General features: G+C 37.3%; 1 protein-coding gene across 4 annotated transcripts; it reads left to right on the forward strand.

The window, feature by feature from the left end:
• Positions 1–3488: 3488 nt before the first annotated feature.
• LOC128026748 (elongation of very long chain fatty acids protein 1-like) lies at positions 3489–18365 on the forward strand. 4 transcript variants are annotated; one of them, XM_052614024.1, is made up of 9 exons: positions 3506–3832; positions 8114–8238; positions 11111–11202; positions 11427–11617; positions 13637–13717; positions 15364–15420; positions 16400–16505; positions 16714–16853; positions 17672–18365. In XM_052614024.1, exons 3-9 carry the CDS (start codon positions 11142–11144, stop codon positions 17963–17965), a joined length of 930 nt encoding a protein of 309 aa, XP_052469984.1. In that variant the 5' UTR covers positions 3506–3832; positions 8114–8238; positions 11111–11141; the 3' UTR covers positions 17966–18365. The 4 variants fall into 4 exon arrangements, with proteins under 4 accessions (XP_052469996.1, XP_052469984.1, XP_052469977.1 ...); XM_052614036.1 differs by lacking the exon at positions 8114–8238 and having other exon boundaries at positions 3489–3627; XM_052614017.1 differs by lacking the exon at positions 8114–8238 and having other exon boundaries at positions 3508–3832.
• Positions 18366–18397: the final 32 nt, after the last annotated feature.

The raw sequence follows: 18397 nt of genomic DNA on the forward strand, positions 1-18397 counted from the left end.
CTGTGGTGCTACTTGGTGGCTTTGGACGCTCTGATACATAACCTCCCAGAGGTTCTCAATTGGGATTCATGTCTGGAGAACATGAGGGCCAGTCAATGACATCAATGCCTTTGTCATCCATAAGCTGAGGCCAGGTATTGTCATGCACCAGGACAAACCCAGGGCCCACAGCAACAACAAAAGATGTTTTATGCCTATATCTACAGTAATAGCAGTAAGTATACTAATGCCAAGCACGTGGAGGTCTGTGCGACCCTCAAAGGATATTCCTCCCCATCACTGGTCCACTGCCAAAACGGTCATGTTGGATGAGGTTGCCGGTAACTTAACGTTCCCTACGTCTCTCCAGACATCTGTCACATGCTCAGTGTGAACCTGCTCTAATTCGTGATGAGAGCTTGGCACCAACGGTGAAAAAGTTGTGACATTTGCCAAGTGTGGTAACCCATACTCTGAATTGGTACTCTGCATTTAACCCATCCGAGTGCACACACACAGCAGTGAGAAGTGAACACACCGTGAACACACACCCGGAGCAGTGGGCAGCTTTACATCCAGCTACCGGGGAGCAACTGAGGGTTCAGTGCCTTGCTCGATGGGTATTGAGGGTGGAAGAGAGCGCTGTTTATTCACTCCCCCCCCACCTACAACTCCTGTCGGCACCAAGACTCGAACCGGCGACCTTCCGGTAACTAGTCCAAATATCTAACCATTAAGCCACAGCTGTTGTTCTCTGGCAGATTCCAGTCGAGCTGTACAGTGCAGGACCCACTACAGGCCGTCCAGCCCAATACCAATACCAATACCACACCAATAGCTTTCTAGAGGTCATTTTGTAGGGCCCTGGCAGTGCTCCTGCAGTTCCTCCTTGCAGAAAGGAGCAGATACTGGTCATGCTGCTGGGTCTTCTATGGCCCTGTCTAGCTCTCCTCATGTAACGGCCCATCTCTTGGTATCTCTTCCATGCTCCTCCGGCAGCATGTATGGATGTGCCATCTTGGAGCATCTGGACTACTTGTGCAAGTCGTGAGAAAGACTCTACCACAACACACAGCTACAGACAAATCAGTCAGGAAGGATGAAGAAAGAGCAACTCCAGTGCACCTGTTGTCATTTGTACCAGAACAGGTGAAACTGATTTACAACCATCACTTGCTTGATATATTGATATCCATGAAGTATAATTGACTTGGTATTATACTGTGATGATTAAGTGTTCTCTTAATTTTTTGTGAGCATTGTATTTGTTTATTTTATTTTATTTATTTTTTTCGCATTTCAGTCATCGAGGAAACGAGCACTGAAAGCTCTCAATGAGAATGTATAGGAGATAATGCTCTGCATTAAATGAATGTCTGTGGCTCTTTAGACACTCTGCTATCTGAGGAGGATGCAGCGGGATAAATGAACAGTGTGGGCTGCCATCACTAAAGAGCTTACAGCCCCCGACATTAATTAGCCCACTGGACCTAAGGCACGTAATTGCAACATCTATTTAAGTCTGTGCTATTGATGAGCCACTCTGACCTGCTGGGGAAGAGGATGGCCTTTGTTCCCTCCTGGGTGAGAAGACTGCTGAGGCAAAGCTACCAGCTGTGAACTCAATTACCAGAGAGGTGAGCCACCTGCTCTATATCCATATCACAGGTCTGCAAGGCTGCTTCTCTGGGAGGCGGAAACTGAAGTGGAGACAATGAGATTGTGTGAAGTCTAGCAACAATGCTTTAGAACAAGTTTGAGTATTCAGCGTTATTAACAAAATGAGGCCCTAAGTCTGGCACATTTACAACTTTGGAACTTATGTTTATTGGCATGGACCAAAAAACTAAATAAATAAAAATAAGATTCCAAAACAGTGAACAAATTAAAACAATAGATGAACACACCATAATAAGTTGGTAATAATAAGGACCCACAATATAATGAAAGCAGAATTTAACTGAAAGGTTAATCTGTGTTCAAAAGACAAGGCATGTATTATTTAATAATATTAACCTTAACTATGACTACACTACTGTTAAAAAAATGTAAGGTTATGAAAAATGAAAAAAGTGACAGTAAAGGCATTTTTAATCTTACAAAAGATAATAAATGCTATAATTTTTGATTCAAGAAAGTCTAAAAAAATGAATAAATGTAATTTTAAATAGAAAACATGTATTTTATAATATATAATATTTCACAATTAAATTGTTGAGCATAAGAGAAAATTCTGAAAATAACATTTCTGTTCAGTGGTTTGATAATTCGTAAATTATGTTACCCTAGTCAGGTTTTTAATTCTATACATTTTTGCTACTTAAGTTATGTTTATATGTACATTTTTCCTCTATATATGTTTGTTTGTTTGTTTATTACCTCATAGAGCTCTGATACAAAGCAGCATGACCTCATGTAGTGTAGGACAACGCCGCCTACTGGCGGTCAATTTCTACACCATGCTGGAGTTAACAGGCAGCACACGGATCCCAGTAAGTTCATCAGTCATCTGCAGGGCCGGTTCTAGACATTAGGAGGCCAACGGCAAAATTCATGTTGGAGGCCTCCCACCCCCAATAAAAAGCACTTCAACCAAATATGATTCCTAACTTTCTTGTTTATATAATTTACATTTTGCATATTTGTACTTATACAGTACAAACGTTTAGTCACATTACTATTTTTAATGTTTTTTAATAGTCTCTTATGCTCATCAAGCCTGGATGTATTTAATAAAAATAATAATAAATAAAAAATAAATAAATAAATAAATTCAACAGCCATTACTCCAGAATTCTGTTTCACATGATCCTACATAAAAATAATTTTAGTATGCTAATTTATTATCTATATTAGAAACATAGATATGTGCATAAGTATATGTATATATATATATATATATATATATATATATATATATATATATATATATATATATATATATATATATATATACACACACACACACACACAAATCAAGTGGAAGAGAAAGACTTCTAAGCAGGAAAAAAGTTATTTTCTAATTAGTTGAAACAGTGTTAGTGTTATGTTAGAGCTGAATTTAGAAGATACACACATCTGAGATCTTTTATTTGAAACATTAAATACATTTTCTTTTGTGCTTTCGTTTTTAACTTTGAACGCAAACTTAATTGTTTGGCCATTTTGATAGTCAGCTCCCGACGTGATGTCATTCATTGTACTGCAAGTTCAAAGCGTCGCGTCTGGGCGTGTCAACGGCGCTCGCGCTTTTTTAAACTCGTAATAAAGCAGCGAATGATCTTTCCAGAAATGACGTGTCTACGTTTATATTTAGAATACATTGTAATCACTCTAAAATAGATGACGACAACTCACACACCTGCTTAGTTCGCAGCACCTGATAGATGCGCCCGTTACGCAGACACTCACGAGGCGTGACCCGCTCTGAAACTGTAACATTAATTGGTTTAATTGGAGATGAGTGACAATTCAACTATGTCCAATGAACAATGGAGGCTAGAATTTGCTGCCCGTCTTGACTGGTGGACTAGTCTATATGGGGATGCTAGGGTTATGGAGGCCCCTCCTCAAAGCCTGAGGCCCCAGTCAATCGCCTGACGCCCGCTCTGCATAGCTAGCGCCGGTGTGTCCCTGGTCGTATGAGACGTACGTTGCTTTCAATAACGCTACTTAAAAGCGTAGAAATCATGTTGTGTGGCTCTCAGCAGAAATCTCTCTATATAGATGTCCTGATGCAAACTAAGTGACATAAGAAATTAAAAGAAACGTCTCAAAAAACAATAGATACACAAAAATCCAGACCTTCCGGACGTCCCGAGCGTTTCCTGCGTCATGACGCACGATTGATCAGGTGGGAATTTAGATTATCTTTTCTAAACATATTAGTGATTTATACTATACGATAATATTTGTGGTTTACAGCACTGTATCAGCAAAGCAGTACATTATTTAATGGGTTGAATGGGTTTTGCCGTGGAAGATGGCTAACTGTGGTTAATGTACATATCTGTAACCCACGTTGCACTTTACACATTTTTTTTTCTTTGTCTGTTAATTAAAAACTTTAGTTAAAATTTTTTCCATGTTCATGTTATCTCTCTCTAAGTTCAGAATAGTATTTTTACAACAACAACAAAAAACTAAAAGTGTAAAAGGCTTCTTGACATTACCATGTGACTTGGTGCTCTATTAATTATGTTGTCTTTTGTAGTGTGTTGTATAACTTTGGATATTGTGGCATTGCTAATGGATTTGAATTTGTTTTTAAGTCACTAAAGAGCTGACAGGTGTAAAATTGAAGACCTGCATTTATAAATCATTAAGTGTTCAGTTGCTTCAGTCTCTAGGAGACTCACAAAATGTTAGTACAGTCTTTTGCAGTGGAGAAAAACGTATAAAGAAATTTTTTGTTGAAATTCACTATGATTAAATGTTGTCCCTTCTGGAAAATCCAGCGTAGGTTGGTGTCCGTGTTCTGAAACATGGCGACTGGTTTCTAGCTGGTCTAAGCAGCGACCCATGTTCCACAAACAGGCTTGACCACTTAAAGATAGTCTACCAGCTTTCATTATAGGTGTTTGTCAGCACATGTGTTTACAATGGCTTGAACTATTAAACAACACATTGCTAAAAGTTTGGATGGTGGTGGCTAAGTGAAAATATTTCACTTAGCTACCACTGTCCAAACTCTTAGCCTTCTCTAATATTAAGTGATTTGAATTGACAACATCTGGACTGGAAAATATATCTGTTGGTTCTAGTGACAGAACTACCTTTTAGTTTGATAATGATGAGAAATCATAATAATGCTTTAATTAGTTGTACTTAGAAGCAGAAAGATGTTCCCTGTGTACGAATCGCATACCAGGCCTCCCTAAATAGCCTCCGTGATGGAGTAGGTGACATAATCTCTTTGGGATCCACAGAATGACGTTGTATAAATGAGTTAGGTGTGGCTCGAGATCGGTCTGCTCTCTGCGGCTGTAGTCGTCAGACATCCTTTTTGCTCTCCTGACTAAATTCATTATTCATTCATGGTGTTGTATTACTGAAATTTCAATTGGTGATATTTTTTTGTTTTGGTTGTGCTTTCGTTGATGGACGCGGACACTTCAGTCTGTGTTGTGTCATTCTTATCCAAAAACATCAGTGCCAAGAAAATGATAAAAGTTTTTAGATTAAGTGAAGTGTGGGAATATTGAGGCTGTGCAGTTGGATCTATGAATTTCATAAGGGTTCTTTAGACAACACTAATTTCTTAGGCATATTTGAATGGTTTCTGAAGGATCATGTATCAGAGAAGAATTACATTTTAAAATCTATTTAAAATATAAAACAGTTATTTTAAATTGTAATAATTCAGAATTAAAAAATATAACCTCAGTTTATAATTCAAAACTGTACTGTATTTACTGCATTTTTTAAAAATCAAATAGATGCAGCCTTGATGAACATGAGACTGCTTTAAAAAACAAACAGAAAGGAAACATCTTACTTTCCAAACTTTTAAATGGTATATTTGGAGTATAAAAGAAATAATAAACAAATAAAAATAATAAGATTTAAAATATATATATATATTATAAAATATCCTATTTATCAGTTTTTAACTAATTTAAAGGTGAATCTAACCTGTTTGTAAGATGCCCTGTTATTTATTATTAGTATTTGAGAGGTGTTTACTGAGCTCCTTAAATTTGCATGAACTGCAAAAGTCTATGTATGAAATCATAGACTTCAAAATATAATTTATTTTCAGAATCTGCTGATGTGTCTGTATTAGCATATGAATGCAGACCCTCCACAGATCAGCACTGTTTCTGAAAGCCTTACTAGCAATTCAGAACAGTTATGGGTAGTATCCATTCAGGTCTAGTCATCATTTTGAGTCCCAAAAATGCATCCATTTAAGCAAAATTCTAAATTACTTTAATTCATTTTTTGGTCACAAGAGCAGGGACGAGAAGCAAAGGTTTATTGAATGGAGTAATGAGAGAAATGAGAAACAGCTGATTGTTTAAATTGAATCATGCATGACCAATTGTGCTCTCAGACTCTCCCAGGTCACTAGCTGTTCAGCTTTTTGTTTACACGGCAGTGATGTAGTTAAACATGGAACAGTTTTTCCCTTGCGTTTTTAAGTTTCACGTGTACACAATGTTTTCAAAACAAATCGCGTTAACGCATATCTGCAAAAACTGCCAGAAACGCTGTATTTCGTATGCCGGGCCAGTAGTTGGCGCTGCCACCTTGTTAGTAAACAATACCTGTAGAGAAATGATGATTTTTATGTTGTATATGATGCATGCGTCTCCACTGTTGCTTGTAATATTGGTGAAGTAAATCCACACTTTGCTGAAGAAGCATTAGGAAACTCTTGAATGGCAACAATATTACCATATATGCCACCATTGTTGTTTGTGTTTGTTCGCACCTGCTTTTAAAATCGACACGTACTGCACATGTCTACATGTGTACTATGCATGTGCATGAAGTCACCGTTTTCAAAGATTCATGTTTTGGGTGTTTCCATGAAAATGACAATGGTGGCGTTTTCAAAAATATGTGATTTCAGTCCCCAAAACACCATTGTCGCGTAAACGAACAGGCAAAGTGCATAAAAGGTTTCCCCTTTTCTGGCTAAAACCATTGTCATGTAAACAGCCCCTTAGTTTGATTTGTTCTTGTCCTTTGTATTAGGCGTGTTGAGGACTGTTCTTCTAACACACATGATTGGCTAAAAATTACAAATTAAAAATGGACCTATTTTGAGTTTTTATTTGGTGGTAGTAATTTAGCAACACATCTACTACATAATTATGTGAACATTTGGTGTGAATGGTCTTCTGATGTGATATGGTCCAAAGAGGCTGGGTTATTGCAGCTGAAATAAACAGTACTGGGAATTGAAGGAAGGTATGGGAAAGGGTTGTTAAGTTCAGAGGTCACCAGATAATAGCAAAACGTCATAGTCACATTTATCTCGGTCAGTCAGGTGTTGAGTTGAAGTGCAGTGAAGGTTTACATATGATCCTCAGGTGTGAGGTCGAAGAATAGAGTGATGTTAACAGTAAGGAATGTAACACGAGGGAGTGTGACTAATCAACAACAACAAAAAAATCACATCTGGGCAGGCCTGTAACTTAAACACGTATTTTAAGTAATTACTAGTTTTATTCAGCAAGGATGCATTCAATTGATCAGAAGTGAGTTAACACATTTATAATGTTACAAAAGTTATTTTTATTTCAAATAATTGTTGTTCTTCAGAATATCCTGAAAAAAAAAAAAAAAAAAAAAGTTCAAGCACCATATCACCAGATCACGTGACATTGGAGACTTGGAGTAATGATGCCGAAAATAATGTTTGCCATCAAATGAGTAAATTACATTTTAAAATGTTAAAATAAAAGGTTATTTTAAATTGTAACTTTTTTTTATCTAATAAATGCAGGCTTGTTGATATAAGGGAATCAAAAACATTTCAAAATCTTTCCGACCCCAAGCTTTTAAACGGTAGTATTAAAGTAAAGTTGCATAAATCTTAATGATATAGTTATAGATGTTGGATTATATAAATATGGTTAGAACATGGGATGTTGCCCCTGTCAAAAATGACACCTTTTCAGATGCTGTGGTTTTTAATAACTGAACCAAACTGGCCGCTATCTGCTGATGCTCTTATTATTATTATTATTACTATTATTATTATTATTACTAGTTTGGGAAAGGTCACTGTACATGCCCAGAGAGGTGTTAAAGTATGTCATTTGATCTTTATCTGTACGGTCTTTTCTCATCCTTTGATCTGAAAAGTCCCCAACCCCAGGAAGTTCCCAAAACTCATCATTGCCATATCAGGACATCTTGGTGGAATTCGTCATATTGGAAATTACCTGCTAACCAATAGAGAGCTTGTGCTGTAGAACAGGTATTTTAGTCATAAATGATAAATGATGGGATTAACCAGGTTAAGCTGTGAACTTTTGTAGACGTGAAATGTGATTTGATTAAATGTAACTTTTTAGTGTGTTGTATCAAGGCACTAAGTGTGTCAGTTCTGACAAAATGGCTCGAGCGCAGAGATTCCCCACTCATGTCAGGATTTTTGTCATTCTTCACCTCCTCCCAGACTGCTACAAGAGTGAGTCAGTTTGACGGATCCCCACACCCTCTCTTCAACGTCTGAGGAACGGGTCAGACCAGTGCTGCGGGAATCCAGTGAAACTGACTGCTAGTGTCCCGGTGTAGAACATGGTAAATCAAAGTCGGAGGGCTCAATGACTTAAACATACAGACATGTTTGATATGGCTGTCATCGTTGCAGTTATGATATAAAACATTTCATTGTTATACAGCATATCTAAGGTGGAACGGAGGCCCAGATTATCCATAAGTGTCCTACCTTGACACATGATAGTGTACCAATTTAATATATTCTAGAGATATTTTTTCTTCTAAAAGGGTGACTACACCTTTAGTGTTGTTGTTTAATAATAGAAATGTTTTTTTTTTTTAAATAGAAATAAATAAAAATACTCAATAAAAACGCTATGACTCGGCAACCGAAAGATTCAGAAATATAAAACTAATAATTAAAAAAAGCATAAAATTACAAAAATTGTAACAAAAATTTAGGAGAAAATTAAATGTATAAAAATAAATGCTAACTCAAAATATAATTAAATACTATAATTAAGGTTGCAGAAATGTGGAAAATGTCCAGTAAATTTACGAAATATTCCAGAAATTTTGGAAACTTTCCAGGATTTTCTGGCATATTCCAGGGATTTTTGGAAAGTTTCCAGAATTTTCTGGAAATTTTCAAACCCTTTTAAACCCTAACTATAAATAATGCTGAAACAGCCCTAATTTGCTTAATATCTACGCTACACAACGATTTATTTTATTTATTAGCTTTATATTCAACTAATGATGAACCTAGGATAATTATTTGTTCTTATTTATTTACTTACTTATTTATTATTATATCCCCTATTTTTTCATTATTTTCAATCTTTGTGTGTTGCTCTTACTCTCACTGGATAGGCCCATATTTGTAACCTAAGGGAAACAAAAGACTTTTCATTGTTGAACAGTCAGAGCTTCATTCTCGCCTACTTTCAATTCATAATAAAAACCTAACCAGTATCCGAGCCAATCACCGACCAGCCTCTCTCTCAAGAGGCAGTTATTGAGTTTAGAGGGCGTTTCCTGTTCGATGAATGAGGGTTGCAGTCCTGAAACCAGGCGGGTGTTGTCTCTTTATAATGAGCTGCTGCTCAGGTTTATATTGGGCAGTGAGCGTGGCCTGTCACTGCCTTGGCAAAACTCCCACTGGAATACATTCCCTCTATTCTATCACTCAGTTTACTGGAGAAAACTGCTGTGATTGAGAGCTGCTGAAAGAGAGGAACTGTGACACTGTGAAGAACCAAAGTTTAGAGACCATTTCCTCTGTTTCCCTGGGTTTCCCAACCATTTATTTGCCCCCGTGGGGCACTATTATTTTTATTTTTTATTTTCTTTTGGCTGTTGGGTGACCATATCAACAGAAAGACAACAGGTAAGCTCAAAATATACTTTTGTATTTTAATAAGCTGCTGTGTAATGAATGGGATTCCCTCTCTGTGTCCTTGTGTATTATTTGTTTGGAGTAGTTTGTCTGTTTTCTCCTTATGTAGGTGACTGACTGGCAAATATGATGAGACTAGGTCTGTTCAGATTATTATTTCATTTTTTGTGTTCCTTCTGATTATGATTTTTTTTTTTCTGTTTAGGATTTACTGTGATTTATTTTTATGATGTTGTCATTAGCAGTTCCCGTCTAGTGAGTTAATCTGATTCTGTTTCTCCACCTCACCAGTTTGACTGGCTTTGCACTGTTGCACTATTAGTCATTCATTGGAGACCAGGTTGTACAGATGACATTGATCTTCATCTTTACCACGTGAATGAGTTTAGAGTGTTTTGTTTGTCTTTTTTCAGACATCATTTCATATGTATTCAGAGCTCATACCATATTGAAGATTTTTAGAACTCTTCTAAGCAAATGTAAATAATTCTATGAGCATGACCTCTCAGAGAACAGTAACAGTTGTCTAATATTTTGGAAGATTGCTATTGTGTGTCTCCCTCTTATTGTGCCTTTATGGTGGATCTGTTATCTTCTGATGACACAGGTGGTGGTGATGCATTAGATGTGTGTATATATAGGCAAATAAGCAGTGAAGGGTCTGTTTAGTGTGCGTAGTCTATAGTTTTCCTGCCGAACAGCTGTCAAGAATGACATTAAGACTTTATAGTCCTGTTCTGTTTGCCCCGTTGGATCCCATGTGTGTTTTGAGCAGTATACACTCATAAAACTAAAAGGCACATGCAGTTCCATGATATGTCTTTAACATTCATTGAACCGTTCCATTGCAAAGAAGTTTCTTTATAGAGAAAAAGGTCATTTAGATGTTTACAATGTTCTTCACACAATGGTTCTTTTGAGAACTTATCACTGAAATCAACCACCTTATGCAACCTTGTTTTTTTAGCGTATATAGAAGCAGTCTGTTCATTCAGTCTTCTCTCAACATTGACATACAGAGCAAGAAAGGTGGTGGTGGTGAATGTTTTGGCTTTTACCAACCAGCACACTATCTGGTTTCATATAGTCTTCCAACATTTTTGCACTGTCAAATATCACTGCATGACCATTTAAAATGAGTTTGGACCAGTTACAGGACCTTTCTCTCTTATGCATCCATATCAAGAGTTAGATTATAATTTATGATTAAAAATGATCATCATGTGCCAAACTGTCCCTGGGTCAGCATCCTTTCAAAAGATAGAATTTGGCATCTTATTTAGATCAAAAGGGTTCCAACTGACAGATCAGTGACAGATTTTATACCTCTTTATTTCGGAGAGTGTAGTAGAAGTAGTTCAGCTTTGGTAACATCATGTACCACTCAGGTTTGCTTGGCCAGCTGTTTCCTGTTTGCTTTTGCTGGGCTGTCATTGTTGACTCTGACTGTCCTCCTGATAATGACTTTATTTTCCTCTGACGACTAGCCACTTTTCTAGGTGGAGTGTTATTGTCTGCTCGGCTTGTTTTAACACATTTATTCATGTCCTCCAGTTTATTGGTTGTCTGAAGAAACAAAGACAAGATGTTCCAAGAGGTGCTTTCAAACATCTTGAGGTTCTACGACTACCTTCTGCAAAGAACTGGTAAGAGTTTATTGCATCATGCTTTTTTAGATTAACAAAAACCACCAATATCTCTGGTGCTTTTAAATGATTATGCACATAAAACACTATTAAAGCTTTAAGATTTGTCATAACTTCGCTCATTTATTTTGTACAGCCCTAGAGTTTGGTGATTGGTAATGCAAACTCCGTTTTAATACAGGCTTGCTTCATGTGGTTAATGAGTTGCTGTGTAATTTGCACAGATGCCAGAGTGCGGGATTATCCGCTGATGCAGAGTCCTATTCAGATGACCGTCATCTTGCTGGGATATGTGATCTTCGTTTTATATGTAGGACCACGATGCATGGCCAATCGGAATCCTTTCCGCCTCAACACAGCTATGATTGTCTATAATTTCTCAATGGTGGCCTTCAACGCCTACATTGTTTATGAGGTAGGATACTCTTTCATTTATTTGAATGGGTAATTTAAAGTATTGCACCTTATAACTTTACCATAACTGATGTTTTTGAGGAAAAACACTAGAGGTTTAAAGATGAAGTTGATTCAAAAGTGAAAATTGACTCACCCTCATTCATTACATAACCCTTATAGTAATTCTTCTGTAGATCACAGAAGGAGATATTTTGCAGAATCTTCACACTGCTCTCTTCCATATAATGAATGTGAATGATCATGGCTTGAGTCGTAAATGCCTTTTTTTATTTTTTTTATAATACTTTTATGGTGCTTTACAGGTGCTGGTCATATATAATTAGAATATCATCAAAAAAGTGTAACTTGTATATTATATTCATTCATTACACACAGATATATACACACTGATAGATTTCAAATGTATATTTCTTTTAATTTTGATGATTATAACTGACAACTAATGAAAATCCCAAATTCAGTATCTCAGAAAATTACAATATTGTGAAAAGGTTCAATATTGAAGACACCTGGTGCCACACTCTAATCAGATAATTAACTCAACACCTGCAGAGCCTTTAAATGGTCTCTCAGTCTAGTTCTGTAGGCTACACAATCATGGGGAAGACTGCTGACTTGACGGTTGTCAAAAAGACGACCATTGACACCTTGCACAAGGAGGGCAAGACCCAAAAGGTCATGGCTGCAAAAGAGGCTGACTGTTCACAGAGCTCTGTGTCTAAGCAAATTAATAGAGAGGCGAACGGAAGGACACGATGGGATAGAAAAAAAGTGAACAAGCAATAGGGATAACCGCACCCTGGAGAGGATTGTGAAACAAAACTCATTAAAAAATGTGGGGGAGATTCACAAAGAGTGAACTGCAGCTGGAGTCAGTGCTTCAAGAACCACTATGCACAGACGTATGCAAGACATGGGTTTCCGCTGTCGCATTTCTTGTGTCAATGCACTTTTGAACAACAGACAGCGTCAGAAGCGACTCGCTTAAAAAAGAACTGGACTGCTGCTGAGTGGTCCAAAGTTATGTTCTCTGATGCAAGTAAATTTTGCATTTCCTTTGGATATCAGGGTCCCAGAGTCTGGAGGAAGAGAGGAGAGGCACACAATCCATATTGTTTGAGGTCCAGTGTAAAGTTTCCACAGTCAGTGATGGTTTGCGGTGCCATGTCATCTGCTGGTGTTGGTCCATTGTGTTTTCTGAGGTCCAAGGTCAACACAGCCATATACCAGGAAGTTTTCTGCTGACCAACTTTATGGAGATGCAGATTTCATTTTCCAACAGGACTTGGCACCTGCAAACAGTGTCAAAGCTTCCAGTACCTGGTTTAAGGACCATGGTATCCCTGTTCTTAATTGGCCAGCAAATTCGCCTGACCTTAACCCCGTAGAAAATCTACGGGTTATTGTGAAGGGAAAGATGCGATATGCCAGACCCAACAATGCAGAAGAGATGAAGGCCACTATCAGAGCAACCTGGGCTCTCATAACACCAGAGCAGTGCCACAGACTGATCGACTCCATGCCACGCTGCATTGCTGCAGTAATTATGGCAAAAGGTTGCTGTAGATGCTCAGTTTTTTCATTTTCATACTTTTTAGTTGGCCAAGATTTCTAAAAACCTTTTTTTTGTATTGGTCAAATTTTCCTTAGTTGTCAGTTATAATCATAAAAATCAAAAGAAATATACATTTGAAATATATGAGTCTGTGTGTAATGAATCATTATAATATACAAGTTTCACTTTTTTAATGGAATTAGTAAAATAAATCAACTTTTTGATGATATTCTAATTATATGACCAGCACCTATATGTAAAGCTGGACAGCCTATGGGTAACCTTTAACTCTCAATATATGAAGATGATCAGTGTGAACATTGACTAATCAGAGGCATTTGAAATGTCTTTTGTGTTCCACAGAAGAAAGTCAAAGGTTTGAGAGACATATCTGAATAAATGATGGCACCATGTTGCCATATTGATGTACTTTAGTGATATTTTTTGATCTGCCTCTCGCAGTTCCTGATGTCTGGCTGGGCAACAACATACACTTGGAGATGTGATCTCTGTGACACCTCCAGCAGTCCTCAAGCTCTCAGAGTAAGTTTATTTTATCTTCATGTGAATCTCTGCAAATATTTGTAGCAAAATACTAGAAAATAAGTAGCAAATACTCAGAAAAGTAGCAAAGCTGGTTTCACCATTGCTTATAATAAGAAATATTTATTGAGCACCAAATCAGAATTTTATGCAAAGTTCCCACTACATGACTTTAAACGTCGGCAGATTGCTTTGCTGTGTGCTTGAACTCTTTGTGGTGTTCACACTACATGACATTATGTACATAAATGATCTGCAACAAGGCATCACACACTACATGAGCTGACTACACGGTCCCCAAAATACATTTTGCCACGAAAACACATGTGAGACATTGAACAGAATGACATAAAATAACAAGTGATGAGAAGTTGTTTATTTGAACGTACGCTGGGAAGAAATTAGTGCTGCAAGCTGTTAGCGTGATAACTTTCGCTCCATTTCTTGTCCAAACTTTTCTTAAAGCCATGTGCTGCTGCTGTTTTTCTTCCAGTGACCTTAACCCATGCCTTGCTCTCTCATCTGCTGTAGCTCGTCACGACACCTGACAACACGTGATGTCGAGTCAGCTGATGTCCAGATAATTAGCATGCAAGATGTTTGTCAGTGAGCCTCTTTGGTGCGTTGTTGAGTAGTTCACACACAAAGATCGCGGAGCACTGATCACCTGCCGATTTTTTCCCCCTGATCACTGCCCTACCTGTCGACGAGGTTGTTAAAAATCCTGCAGTGTGAACTTAGCTCTAGAATGATTTCTGAAGGATCATCTGACACTGAAGACTGGAGTAATAGCTGCTGAAAATTTAATTTTAAATAAATAAAAACCACTATTATAAATGGTATGGATATTTCATAGCATTACTGGATATCATTCATATCAACAGCTATGCTAATGATACCCAGATTCTATTGACTCCCTCTGCCAATGCATTGATGAAAGTGATAGTTGGATGTGCCAGAACTTTCTTCAGTTAAACAAGGAAAAACTGTTATTTCATTTGGAAACAAAGATGAAGTTTTCGAAGTGAATGCATACCTTGACTCTAGAGGTCAAACAACTAAAAATCAAGTCAGGAATCTTGGTGTGATTCTGGAGACAGACCTTAGTTTCAGTAGTCATGTCAAAGCAGTAACTAAATCAGAATACCATCATCTAAAAAACATTGCAAGAATTAGATGTTTTGTTTCCAGCCTAGACTTGGAGAAACTTGTTCATGCCTTTATCACCAGCAGGGTGGACTTTTGTAATGGGTTTCTCACTGGCCTTCCCAAAAAGACCATTAGACAGCTGCAGCTCATCCAGAACGCTGCTGCTAGGATTCTGACTAGAACCAGAAAACCTGAGCATATCACACCAGTCCTCAGGTCCTTGGCTTCCAGTTACATTTAGGATTGATTTTAAAGTACTTTTACTCGTCTATAAGTCACTCACATATTCACTGTTTTTTATGTAAAATCATTTTCTATTTCTAGATGTTTTTAAATTCATTTTAAATAAGTCTTGGCTTTATGGTATTTTTGATCAATTAAACTCTGTCTTGGAGAGCATTAGAGACATATTTCAAAAATATTTGTAAAAAATCTTACTGACCCTTTTGAACACTAGTGTATATTGTGACTAATTGTGTTTCTCCTTGTATCTTCAGATGGTCCGGGCAGCCTGGTTGTTCTATTTTTCCAAATATGTTGAACTTCTAGATACGGTAAGGATAATTGGTCTTCATGCATGATTATCGTGCTTTAAATTTGTGTGATGCAGTGCTAAAATAGAAATAGGATAATGTGCATTTTTAAAGGGGTCATATGATGCGATTTTTCAAATTTTCCTTTCTCTTTGGAGTGTTAGAAGCTCTTGGTGCATAAAAAATATCTGTAAAGTTGCAAAGACTAAAGTCTCAAATCCAAAGAGATATTCTTAATCAAAATTAAGATTCATCCACACCTCTCCTTAAATGGCTCATTCAAACACGCCCCCACATGTTTACGTAACTATGTGGAGATATATATATATATATATATATATATTGAAGCAGCCATGTCAGGGAGATGCTGCGTGTATTTAAGCGAAAGCAAAAACATTTTATTTGGCCTTCCGAAAGTAGATACCTTTAGAAATCTTTAAGATCAGAACAGCAACGCATTTTATGGACGACTGTTTCGTGAACCTAGGAGAGGGGGTAATTCTTAACCGTCTGTGGCTTGTGTACTGCAAACACATAGGAGCTTCATCACTGTGTCTGTCACGTGACTCTGTTCCCCTTTCAGGCTTGAACTGATGGTAAAATTAAAGACATTATTAACGGTCTTTACATTTATTTTGAAAGATGAAGCTCACGATTATGGGAAGGGGCGTTACATTTCCAATGAGTGCTTGCGGTGTTCAGCCAATCACAATGCACTGGTTCAGCTGGCCAATCAGAGCAGACTGCGCTTGTGAGAAGAGGAGGGACTTTGTAGAAAATGGCGCCTTTGAGAGAGACCGGGGCATAACAGACCTACAATAATGAACAGTATTTGAAAATGTGTTTTTTTTTTTTTATATTAAAGCATGTCAATATATTCTGTTACACAAAATAATGATCTTTTAAAAAAGCATCATATGACCCCTTTAAAGCGCATAGGCACAATAAACAAAGTGTAACTACAAGATCTGAGTTAACAAGAACCATGTCTGTGATCCAGGTGTTTTTTGTGCTGAGAAAGAAGCACAGTCAGGTGACATTCCTGCATGTCATTCATCATTCCATCTTGCCCTGGACCTGGTGGTGGGGCATCACTCTTACTCCTGGTGAGTCCATCAATGCTGCAGTCACTGTTTTGAGTAGTTATTAAATGGTTTTGCTTCAAGACCCAGATTGTATCATAAAGCTTGAGATTTTAGGAGACTGTGAAATTAGGTGACATTCATATGTTCCTATAAATTATTTTTAGGTTCATGTGTTGCTAATGTTTTAATTGCTCAATTTATCATCTTATTTTCATGTTAAAATTGGCAGCGGGTGGCATGGGTTCCTTTCATGCTATGGTGAACGCGTGTGTCCATGTCATCATGTACACATACTACGGTCTGGCTGCTGCAGGACCACGCTTCCAGAAATATCTGTGGTGGAAAAAGTACATGACTGCTATCCAACTGGTTAGTGTTACCTCCTTTAGTTTGATTAAAGGATTACTTCCCACAAACATGAAAATTTGCTCAAAAAAAGAAAAAGCTCACTCAGGCCATTCAAGATGTAGAAGAGATGTTTCTTCATCAGAACAGATTGTAGAGGCTGAGCATTACCTCACTTGCTCACCAATGAAACCTCTTCAGTGAATGGGTGCCGTCAGAATGTGACTTCTAACAGCAGATAAAAACATCACAATAATCCTCAACAGTCCTGTCCATCACTTAACATTTTGTGAAAAGCTACGTTTAATAAATTCATCCAGATTTTTTTTTTACTTCATACTCTTGCTTCAGCCTAAAATACAAGTCCTCCATCCATAATATTGCTTTCTCCAGTGGATAAGTAATTTTGTCTGATTCAGGAGAGAAATCTGCACAGATCAAGCACCATTTAAAGCAAAAATTATCCAAAAACTTGAGGAATCGTTATTTTGGATTATAGCCAGAATTGTTTAAGTTAAAATGCCTTAATTATGGATTTGTTTCTTACAAACACGCGAATGCTCAATTTCTCTAAATCCGTTCCAATGAAGAAACCAACTCGACTACATCTTGGATGGCCTGAGAGTGACTAAATTTTCATTTTTGGGTGGAATATTGTTATAATGTAAACTGCATCAGTGCTTAATCAAAATGGCACATATAAATTGAGATTGTGAAATTATAATTTATACTTTGTCTTCCAATTCAGCGCAATTGTCATTTTGTTTTATTTAGTCTATTCTTTTTTCTCTGACAATGACAATCTAAAAATAATAACATTTCTTTTCGGTTTTATTTTCCAGATTCAGTTTGTGCTGGTGACTGTTCATATATCTCAGTATTACTTGATGGAAAAGTGTGAATACCAAGTTCCTATCTTCATTCATCTCATCTTGTTTTACGGAACCTTTTTCTTCATCCTCTTCTCCAACTTCTGGATCCAGGCCTATGTAAAGGGAAAGCGACTACCTGTTTCCACTGAGGACAAACCCAAACAGAATGGCATTACCACTGTGATTGAGCCAGTAGTAGTGGAAAATGGCACTGTGCATTACACTAATGGATTTGCTCACAACGGGAAAGTGAAGGAGGTCTAAAGAGGCCAAACAGGAGCATCAGAGACATTTGTTGTTAAATTATTTTTGACAAATTTACATTTTTTATGATTGCATGGGAGATGAAATGGCACGTTGGATCTGGCGGTGGGTCCCCTTTCTTCGTATTTATGGATGTTGGAGGCTGGGGAGCACTATGCATGAAGAGAATTCATCCACTGAAGTTTGCTTTGCTGACATGGCTCTGAAACCTGACAGCATGTCTGTGGTTAAATATGCTTGACCTTGGCATTTTCCTGGTTATTTGAGTCTCCCAGTTGTTTGCACACTGTATAGTTTTCACAGATCTAACTCACACTTGACTGTAAATATTTTGTCAGTTTATTTGAAATTTAGTTGTTTTTTTTTGTAACTTATGTTAATAAATGCTTTTTATAATAAATTGTATTGTTTTGGCTTTATGCATAATCAGCA

The sequence above is a fragment of the Carassius gibelio genome, chromosome A2 (genome assembly GCF_023724105.1).
Source record: "Carassius gibelio isolate Cgi1373 ecotype wild population from Czech Republic chromosome A2, carGib1.2-hapl.c, whole genome shotgun sequence".
Taxonomy (NCBI): Eukaryota; Metazoa; Chordata; class Actinopteri; order Cypriniformes; family Cyprinidae; genus Carassius; species Carassius gibelio.